We start from the raw sequence: 11,581 nt of genomic DNA on the forward strand, positions 1-11,581 counted from the left end.
GTGAAATGACATTACCGCTGAACATCTACATGTCATCATTTCCCGAATTCGTGTTATTCAGATTCATGAATAAAGGGGATAAGTTTCTAAAGAAACTGTGTTGCTGCGTCGGGGGGGGTAACAAGGTAATTTGGTTTTATCAAGTGGGTTGATGATGTAAATTGGCCACCGTTAAGAGTTAAAAAGCTGGCGTTTCGAACTTTAGCCCTTCGTTACTCGCTCCGAGAAGGGCTAAAGCTCAAAACGTCAAATTTTAAACTCTACGGTGGCCAATTTTCATTATCAACTCATTTGATAAACCGAATTACCTAATTCAGATTCAGTTGGGTTTCTTATTAAATGGAAAGCGCAAATGATTTTACATGTGATAAGAATACAATATGAGGTGCAGAGGGCTAAATCTATCACGTAGATGGTTTTGATTCATTACTCTCATCGGTAACGGTGGAACTATTTTAATGAAATATGAAAACCCCTTGTTTTCGTAAGCAAAACACGAAAGGTCACCCTCTAATCATTATGAAATACTCTTAAAGTTACATGATTTTTCAGTCTTAGGAAATTCCCGGTCTCTAAATTGTTGTAATTATACTCCTAAGTAATTGGATGGGATTTCAATGAAGTGGAAGACAGTAAAAACAGAACTATCAGCGTCGAACGCCACTTTTGGACATAAATAGTTCTAGATAATACAAAGGCATCAAGTAATCTTGGTGTGAAAATGAAATTATTGTATAGTGAATGTACCGAAACTGATATTTCGACTCAATCAGTACCATCAGCTTTGATGGAACATGTACTCAGCCATAAGTTAACATTCAAAGAAGTCAAAGAACCCTACTCGCTGAACTGCAATTAGGAGGTCTGGGTTGGAGGCCAGAGTCCTGGGGAATATTGGACCTCTTGAGACTGGTAATAAACCAGTTCGGTGATTTGATGAAGACATTAACCACCCGAGCAAAATTTCGAGAGGCGATAGCTGGAAATATGTTCATGTGGATTTTCAAACGAAATTACTCTTTTTTTGTTGTTATAATAATAATAATAATAATAATAATAATAATAATAATAATAATAATAATAATAATAATGATGATTTATTGCAGAGTATCCAACAAAGTGAGGTTCTTCATATACAATATCTACACTATAAATCAACTCTAAAAAATGAGAATATACAGATAAGAAATAAAAAAAAGGGAAAAAATTTAAAATTGTGTTTGTTGCTTAAAGCTCCTCACAATTGCGCATTCCTAGAACTGTTAGAAGAATACCGGATGGATGACCCTTTTGTGCCACTACCCTTGGAGGACGCACCAGAATTCCCTGAAGTTGCCGAACATCAGGTTTACCAACTGTTGTGCAAGCTGGATTCAACTAAAGCCTGTGGCCCTGATGGTATTCCTAACTTGCTTTTGAAGGAAATACGGAGTGTTTCTTGCGTAATCCTTCACTAAAATCTTAAATGCCTACTTCAAGGAACAACGATTACCCAGCATGTGGAAACTTGCCGATGTCACACCAATCCCTAAAAGGAAACTCGTTAAAGACGTAAAGAAGGATTTAAGACCTATTTCCCTTACACCATGTCTTTGTAATCTGGCTGAGGATTTAGTCGTTACTAATTAAGTCAAGCCCGCCGCTTTACGAAATTTAGACGATCGCCAATACGGCGCTGTACCGAAATCCTCTACGACCCTAGTTTTGCTGGAAATGTTTCGTTGCTGGACGAATGCTGCAGATGGCAACTGCTCTTCTGTTAGAACTATCTTATTTGATTACAGGAAAGCCTTGGACCTGATCGATCACAAGATCCTTATCGCTAAGGTAAGTACTTCGATCTAGCTGCACTCTATCCTTAATTAGATTGTAAATGTACATACTAATGAAGTCTCTCTCTCTCTCTCTCTCTCTCTCTCTCTCTCTGTCTCTATCTCTCTCTGTCTCTATCTCTCTCTCTCTCTCTCTCTCTCTCTCTCTCTCTGTCTCTATCTCTCTCTCTCTCTCTCTCTCTCTCTCTCTCTCTCTCTCTCTCTCTCTCTCTCTCTCTCTGTCTCTCTCTCTCCACATAAAAGATATCTCTTCACACTAAGACAGAAGGGAATGTACTCAGTTAAGTTTCTAATACCTACAGGCAGCTTATTGTTGATGTTTTTTTTACATATCTGTTGACGCTCGCCAGATGGTGTTGGAGGATGCAGGAGGGGGTCGTTATTACTGGCGGATCCAGAGGAGGGCCCGGGAGACCCGCCCCCCCCCCTTATTTTGGGTAAAAATTACAAACGCAAAGGGAAGAAAAGCCGGCAGGTGTACACACACAAAATGAGCGAATGAGGAGAACATTCCTAAGTGATTACGAAATTTTTGCTGAGGAAATCCATGATCCGACTTCTGATCCTTGATATTTTCAGATCTGAACTCTGAGTAAATTGAAGGCTACTGGGAGAGTAGTCTCCTTCGCAGCGGTCTTTCGGGATGTCACGCAACGCTCCCCCAGACATCCCGAAAGACGGCTGCGAAGGAAACTACTGGGAGAGCTGAAGTGAAGAATGCTTTGATATAATTCCACGCACTCAAAGTTTTTGTGAAAAAAAAAAAAAAAAAATCTATTAATACTTGAAACTTCAATCGACCGTTCGTTTTTCCCAGCATACCCTGTAATCCTGACAAGTTATCGTTTGCAAGCGAGGCTGAAACCGGAAGCCATCCCGGAGATAGGGTGGGTTTGATCAATAACTTCTGCAAACGAAGCAAGTTTCGGAAATTGCAAGTCATGTGGTAGTACAAACGCGTTACAGGGTCTTTTAGAGCTATTGTAAGTTCATTAATTTATGCTGTGAAAAGTAAAGTAAGATGTCCTAGACAGTTTAGAAGTCGGACACACTTTGGCCCCGATGGGTCGCGGTTAAAAGGGATGACTGGAAAGAACCTCATTAAATATTCTAGAAAACATATTTGTAGTGAAAATCCAATAAAATGTAAACCAAAGAAAACATAAAAATATGTTTTCTATAGAATATTTAATGAGGTCCTTTCGAGTCATCCCTTTTAACCGCGACCTTGGCGACGAGCGAGGGCAAAAGCGTAAGATTTCGGTATTCCAGCTTCTTGGTGGTTCTGTCGTTGTTGTGCATGCAATAAAGAGAATTTCTAATGCAGCAATGCTCTTATCGATTAAACGATTTGGCAGGATTTCCACACAGCCTCATACTTATTACGCATAGAGCTCTTGGATTAAGAAAACAGTAGGGAAAACACTACATTACCTTTAAGACTACGGCTTTGGATTTGAGTAGTACATATGACAGCGGGTGTTACACTGAATTCTTCCAATGATTACACGTCCAAAACTGTGCTGTATAACTGAGATGTCATCCGATCTCGCTTTATTCTACCAGTTCTGTAATTTAAAGCTTATGATTAAAGCTCCATGTTGGTTTATCTCAGTTTTGGAACGTAAGTCTTTGTCTTTGGTATTTAGATAATTTGTTAAAATGCCTCATCGTTTTAGACTTTCAGTGTATTTTTTTCCTTTTGACTGATTAGAGTATTCTAAATTTGTAAAGCAACTCAAATGCTGAAACTCAGAAACACGAGGCCCTGTTCATATGTTAACAAAGTATTTCTCGCATTCTAAACATAAAGGGAAACCAGTTTTCAGTTTTTTTTTCATTTCATTCTCTTCAAGAAAGAGTACCGTAATTTCCGGCTGTTTACCCGCAGGTAATCTGTTGATTTTGCTTTAAAACAAGCGTCAATGCGGGTAATAGGGCGGTGCGGGTTATGTGACAATTTTAAAACATACTGGTAGTTGAATTGAAAACAATTCTCATCTACCTGCGTTTCCACCTCTCAAATGAATTTTATTGTATTAAGAGTTGCGTTAGTAACAAATTTCCAGTTAACACTAGCTTGAGCTAAAGAGAACTTTACCGCTTTAAGGGATTGGGACTTACTATTAGGCCAAGTAGAACCGGAGATATTGATTTTTATGAGAAATCGCCGTCAGTAGTTTGAAAGCCCACACGCATCAACAGGATATTGAAAAATAATCAGTGAGATTTGAACATGGGCCGCTAGTGTTTTTATTGTATTATTTTATCAATAAAGTACGTGCTAATGTCGACACAGAATTGTACACGCGTCTCAATTTCTTTGACCTTTAAACTCGACAAAAAAGTTTTCAAATTTTCGAAAGTTAGATCAGACAACTTTTGAAAGACTGAAATTGATCACCTTAGCGTCACGTTTTTGTGGTAATTAGATGAAACTCTGCATCTCATAAAAATCAAGCCTGTAACAGCTATAAATTAGATAATTTCTGGGCCTCATATTGATGCAAGCTAGAATTAGGAAGCATATGTGCATGAATTTCCGTTAGTTGCAAATTTGGAGAGGTATTGGAGAAATGCAAAATGAAATGCTCTTTGGGCTTAATTACTTCTTATAACTGTGTTATTCAGGCTTCTTTACCACTTCCTTAACCAGTGCCAGTTGAGCCCAGGCCCCTAATAGCCCCCTAGCCATACAAACTGTGACTTTCTCTAAACCAGAGGAAAACTCTCTGTTACTCTTCACTGTACTTTCCATAGAGATTTCATGCCCATCATCTTTTAAACTTTTGAACAATTTTTTAAGGGGGGGTGACAACTCTAACAAACGCTGTTTGAGCAATACTAGGTCTTAACTCAAGTCTTCCCGGAAATTAGGATCATCCTCTCGAATATTTTCGATACTTTCCCGGTAATTTTTAGAATTCCCGGCATATATTTTAAGATTAGCCGTTTATTACTACTTGTGTAACCTTAAATATTACACGTTTTGCATGTTTAGCATTATTTTAACCATGGATAGCGTCTTTACAGTAAAACACTTCAATTTTAATTAACAAAGAAACAAAACATCTTTAAAATGGCCGTATTTTCGTTGCATGGCATGCATCGTTCATTTCCTATAATGAGGTATTAGTTGTGCTAACGTGTATGAGTAAAATAACCCGAACATGCCTTCTGTACGAAGCGTTGTAACAGAAGTGAACTGGAACTCATTTAGCCTACTTTCAAGGCCATGTTCTCTTAGAAGACCTTCTATGCTTCTCTTCCCTTCTGAGGATATCCTTGTATTCTCCATGGTTTTCGTTGTAGGAGTACCATACTTTCCCATGCTGGCGGTCTTCTTTCCCTGTAACCTGTCGGCGACTTCATTTTGCCAGTTTTCAAAATAGCTGCTTCTTTGCTCCAACGCTTTAATCTTTGACGGGTAATCCATAGCTCTGACCTTACATTTGTAAATTTCTCCTAGTCTCTTTTCAGTGAAACCGTAAACTTTGTGGCCATTGCGGAGGGTCTCCATCCAATTTTGAAACTCTTGCGTTGGTGTGTATAGGACGAAACCTACCACCATCAGCAATAAAACACGCCGACGCAACACTCCAAAGGCTACTGACACGTGAAAGCTTTGATGAAGCAGCTGGTTCATCTTCATTACTGTGAGTGGGGTGTGTGCGATGACCAGCCACCTCCTCCAATACAGCTGACGAATTTCTGCCATCTTTACTTGCATTTAGTGTCACTTTCATTTTGTATAGCATGCTGGCGCTTGATGCAAGGAAAATGGCACTTACAACCTCTTGAAAAGATGACAACCGCCTCCCGGTTAGCTCAATGGATAGAGCGCTGGACTGTAGTGCGGGAGGTCGAGGGTTCGAGCCCCGGCCGGACAAACACTCAAGGTCTTAAAATAATTGAGAAGAATTTGCTACCTTTCTATAACATCAAGAAATGGTTAGATATTCTAGTCTTCTCGGATAGGGACGAATAAATGGAGGTTCCGTCTCCTGCAGGGTTGGGGCAGGAGACGTTAATTTCCCACACACGAGATTACTGTGTGATGGATGTCCTCCCCTGGGGTGGGATGGGTGGGTTAGGACAGCAGGTCCACATCAGCTATTACAGCTGCCAATTAATCAACCCGCTTAAACAAATAAATGAACTTCAATATCAACTTCAACACATGTATTGGCGATATCTCTTTGGGACAATTGACAGCTAACACTCCGTCCCCGTTTTTGGCAAAAAGAACAAGCGCACACTCTAAAGAATCACAAACAGCTACGACATCTAAGACTGGCAAGAAGACAATTCCTATTGGCTCTTTAAATTTGTGCTCGATGGTCTTCGTCTTGCCACCCTCCAGACTGAAAATGACAACTGTCTGATTCTCACAGACAGTAATCCAAACTTGCTTTCTTTCACTAACAAGGGCTGCTTTAAACAGTCGACCGATATCTTTAGTGGATTTTAGACCTCAATGCTGAGCTTACCGTCAAACTAGAGGAGATACTAGAAGAACTGCTTAAGAGAGACATGCTTCTGGGATTGACTGAAGAGCTAAAACGAAAACTGAACCTTAATCTTGAAAGTGCTTTGAGACGAATCAAAGAGCTTGAGAATGTGACTATAGAGTATGAAATAGGTAGCCAAGTAGAGAAAAAACGTGAGCTGGAGAATGAGTTTCTGAGGTTACTTCTACGATGGCAAGAGCTGAAGTCAGACGAAAAAAGAGACCAGTTGAGGAGTGAGCTAGAGAGCTACCTGAAACTGAGAGACCTGGAGAAAGAAAAGGAGCCAGAGCGCAAACTAGAAAATGAGCTGAAGAGTAAGCTAGAACAAGTGCGAGAGCTGGAGCTAATAACGCGAATGAGACTTGAGCGGACACGTGAATTTCAACTGAAGCAGAAATTGGAGGATGAGCTTTTTTGCTACTACAGTGGGAGTGGATGTTAGATCTTGAAGCAGTGTTTTTACGGGAACGGATGGTTCACCTAGAGAAAAACCTGGGCTCAGAGATGAACCACTTGGAAACAAAGTTACGAGGAGAGCTGGAGATGATACTTGTACAAAAGCATGTGTTGGAGCATGAATTGGCAGGGAATTTAGAAATAAAGGGAGGACTTAAGACCAACGGGGCTAAAGATATCGATCCAACAGAATCGAAGCTAATACAAGAGCTGAAGTTACCAGTTGAGGGAGTGCTTGAAATGCAGAATCAGTTAGCCTGTATAGAAGAACAAAGCGAATGTTGAAGAGACACCAAGGACGAGAGCTTGATCAAGGGGAGATGATGGTGAAACAAGTTTGCAGGTGGGAGAGGCACCTGCAGGAGGAGCGTGTAGGGACAGTGCGACTTCTGAGAAAACTTGTGATGGAGAATTCAGTGGCTGGTATAGAAGAGCTGGGAGATGAGATAATGGAGCAGGAACTCAAGTTTCCGGAAACGCGGTTGGATCGAGAATTTTACGAGTTGCGATTTCAACTTTGCAATGAGGTGGCAAGTGAAGTGTGGGAGTGGATGATGACAGCTAAGGATGAGCTTACGTGATTACTTATAAGAGAGGAAGTACTGGATTTTGTACTGGCTTATACTAAACTAGAGTTTAAGCCTTTTCAGCTAATGTGGCCTATCATTGGTTGTAACCATAGGAAGATTGCTTTAGATAGAAAGCGTGAACTGGAGAATGAGCTTGAGACACTGATAAAGAGGAAGCGAAAGCGTATGCATGAGATGAAGATGGAACTAAATCAAGACGGATACCGTGAGGTGAAAAGTGCTCAATGTTGGACGGAGTGGTTGGAGAATAAGCTTAAGCTCAAAGGTAGAGAGAATTTGATGTTGAAGGAAAACCGCTGGCTGAGGCTGAATCTGTTCACACGAAAGCTAAGAAATCAACTGGAACAACAGCTTGAACAGGAACTGTATGCAGTTCGACAGACATCTTATACGTTACCGAGAAGATATTCTGCTAAAATGTTGAGATCGCGAGTACGGGAGCCGTAGCTAAGACTTATGAAGAAAGAAACGATGAAGATCCACCCTGACTTGGTGAAAGAACTCCAGCACGGATCAATTAAGTTTAAGGATTACACGAATTTTCCAGAGGGGCTTCACGATGTCGAAAGTGTAGTCAACGAAGATATTCTCAGTTTTCTTTCACCAGGAGGATATTTGGTTTTAGGAGTTGATGGTTTTCGAAACAAACACATTTTGCGAAAAAGAAATCGATAGCTCTCGTGTTATCAGGAAACGCCTCAACGCGATATTGGAAAAGTCTTGCGCTTCTCATTTACAAATGATGACTCCTATTTGGTTTATTTGACCAATGATGGTTTGCTGCACGCTTTATCCCTCCAGACTAATACAGTTCTAACCAATGTGTCAAGCAATTTCCTTCTTTATTTTACAAAGCAACACGGGTGTGGCTATTTATTTCATAGTGATACAGAAGAGAAGGCCATCTTTTTTTCGAATTTATTCAGCTCTTTCAATTTTATTCAAGAATCACCAGTAGAATCGCCTGAGATGGAAGAAACAATCGCAGCAGTCTTTTGTTCAACTAATACAGTTTTAAGCGTTGGTTCTTATCGGAGGGTTTCTTTTTGGCGGACCGCTGAAGCTAAAGACGGCATCAGCTTCATTTCCCAGTCTCCTCTCGAAAATTTTGACGCACAAGTGAAGACTTGTGCGTTTTCTCCAAACGGACAGCTTGTTGCCATTCACCAAGGAAGCAGGTTAATGCTATATACCTGTACCGAATCTAACCATGTGGAGTACGTTTGCACAGTATTTATAGAACAATTTGGTTACACAATTTCGTCCTTTACATTTTCAGGCGACAGCCCCTCACTCCTCTTTTGTATCCAGGCTTTGGAAAGCTTTGCGCGTGGCGATGTGTGGGACGTTGAGGAGAAGTTCGTGTCAGGCAGCGTGAAGTCACACGCATTGTTTATTGTTGAATGTTGCTGCCTTTCATCTGACAAACAAGAGATTATGCTGTGCGGTAAATATCAGATTGAGATTTGGAAATATGGTGAAAGTTCTTGTAACTTATTGACAACACTCCACGTAGAGTAAATGTACCACTCTCTTGGGTTCAGTCAATGTATTCTCTCGTCTGACAACCAGCTTCTTGTTTGTTGCATCGCAAACACAATTCTTGTCTATCGTCGAAATGCATCAGACGTCAACTCCTTCAAGAAAGTCCTCCACGGCCATCTCGGTAAAATAGAGTTTTGTCGGTTTCTTAAGGAAAATCGTTATTTTATTTCCTATGGTATCGATGGCATGGTTTTCCTTTGGGATGCAATCGAGTCAAAAGCTGTTGGATTTACAAGAATTCCACTGGACACCGTCGCATGTATGGCAGTGTCTCCGGATGAAAAACAAATTGTTTACTTTTCGTCTGACAATTTGATGTGCGTGGTGAAACTCTGCAAACTGAAAAGTTCTTCCTCTTAGCGGAGACGGCTTGATCGAGTGGTTCATGGTCTTATGTCTGAAAGTGGGAAATAGTTGCTCATAACATCAAAAGCAGCAATCGACGTGCTTCTGTGTATGCCATCATCACTCAGGGTCCCCTTGATCCATAAAATAGGATTAAATGACTGTATTTATCTTTCGAAATTGAATCTCCAATTACGAAATTCAAAGCAGTATTGAACTAATGAAAACATTAGTCTCTCTTTGAGCGGAGCTCTTCCACCATTGTTCGATTTAAGGATGACTGAAGGTTCCCTTTGAACGTCTGCACAAATTAGTGTGATTTAATTTTTCGGTATAAAAAAGTATTAGTATCGATTATCCTTGCTGTTGTAAAGGAAAATATTATGGAACGTTTCTGTGCGATGTTTTTTGATTTACACAACTTCCAAATCGATACCATAACCTTGGTAGAATGCTAGTCAAGTCATGGAGGTATAATGATCTTCCAATGAACTCATAATTTAAAGGTAAAAGGTGACATCCAGAATTTTCCAAAAGAGGGTTCGAAAATCGTAGAGACTGTGTTACAATCAAAATATATCTAAGGTCGCAAAAGAGTTGAAAGTCCAACAGAAATGCTACAACAGGAATTAAAAGGTTGAACAACGCATAAAGAGCACGTTTATGATACTGGTGAAAATTTCAAAGTAAACCTTTCCTGGACTCGAATTTGGTCTTTAACACCTAAGGAAACTTTATTCCAAGCTTTTTAAGACCGATAAAGGTGTTTTGCAGGTTAGCCATATACATGTAGTGTCTATATCAATATGATGGAGTTCCCTTTAAGACATTAAGGGGTTTAATTTTAACAGTTTGAATTGGTTTTGAGCTAGATAAAACGTAATAGAACAGTTTCCAAAAGGGTATTATTTAAGCCAACTTCTATCGTCAACAAGATGCTGGAATACGTTTCCAATGATGATTTTACAATATTGAGCAAGTAAAAAAAGTTTAGAGTTTGTTGATTTTGTTTTGAAATGTCAAGCTTGGTTGATTACAACATTGCACCCTAACAGAAATGAAACGACGAGGTGAAATAGAGTCTTTGATATCTATTGAAAACATGAAGCCAGTTACTGGAGCACGATATGATGCAGCTCCAGCGCTTTCATTTCATTCGTTGAGTCAAATTGACTTATGTGCCTTGGGATCGAATCTGAATCAGCAGGCCTAGGTACGATATTTTTTGGGATGCTTTGGTCTAAAGGCTCTTTCAATCACGCTGGTTTGCTGTGGGATGGTAGATAGCCAATTGGGAGGTGTTACCTTTGCGGGTGAAGTACCATCTCGAAACCAGCGAGCATAGGTAGCATAAGGCAGCGTCCCAGGTAGTCTGCTTAGACCGTTAGAGTGAAATTGTTTCGTTATACTTTCAAATTGGTACTACAGATACCAACCTAAGTGATGTGGAATATTATTTTTCAAGTCTAGAGTTAACATCTCTAGTTTTAATAACAGGTGTGCATGCCTAACATGTGTGCCGTAATTTTTTACTTGATTCTTTCCTGAGTAGTTTTTTAAGGTCGACTTTACATTTAGCAATTGAGGAAATATTTTCGTGAATTTTATTTCGAGATGCGTTAAGTATGTATTACTTCGCAGTAACGAGGTGCTTTGATATAGTTATTTTACTAACAATTTTTCTTAACTCGTGAATCAACTTAACGGCCTGCTCCCAGTTGGCTTGTTAGCTCATTTGGTAGAGCGCTGCACTAGTATCGCAGAGGTCAGTGGTTCGAGTACCGTACAGGCCTGATTTTTTTCAGGTCTGATTTTCGCTATTGCATAAATAGCGCTATCTACTGCGAGGATCGTGCATCATACGTATCTAATACCGCAGTTCAAAATATATGAACTTCATATATTCATTGTATCTCATTTATCACTTTCACGGGTTTATTACGAATCAACTTAACGGCCTGCTCCCAGTTGGCTTGTTAGCTCAATTGGTAGAGCGCTGCACTAGTATGGCAGAGGTCAGTGGTTCGAGTCCCGTACAGGCCTGATTTTTTTCAGGTCTGATTTTCGCTATTGCATAAATAGCGCTATCTACTGCGAGGATCGTGCATCATACGTAACAATTTTTCTTGTTGCTGAATTAGTTAAAGAATAGCTTCGTATTTCTGATTTAATTATCCGACTGCTCTAAGTTGAATACAATTAACACGCGAATCGAGTGTATATATTTTGACGAGCCCGTAGGGCGTGTCAAAATACAAATAACGAGTAAAAATACTTAGCGATACGACACACCAAAACGTCC

General features: G+C 39.9%; 1 protein-coding gene across 1 annotated transcript; it reads left to right on the forward strand.

Annotated features, from left to right (window-relative positions):
* Positions 1-111: 111 nt before the first annotated feature.
* LOC148734691 (uncharacterized) lies at positions 112-10,281 on the forward strand. The gene is made up of 2 exons (XM_088753916.1): positions 112-1,827; positions 2,183-10,281. Exon 2 carries the CDS (start codon positions 6,366-6,368, stop codon positions 6,783-6,785), a length of 420 nt encoding a protein of 139 aa, XP_088610042.1. The 5' UTR covers positions 112-1,827; positions 2,183-6,365; the 3' UTR covers positions 6,786-10,281.
* The last annotated feature ends 1,300 nt before the right edge of the window (positions 10,282-11,581 follow it).

This window comes from Stylophora pistillata, chromosome 3 (assembly GCF_964205215.1).
Source record: "Stylophora pistillata chromosome 3, jaStyPist1.2, whole genome shotgun sequence".
Taxonomy (NCBI): Eukaryota; Metazoa; Cnidaria; class Anthozoa; order Scleractinia; family Pocilloporidae; genus Stylophora; species Stylophora pistillata.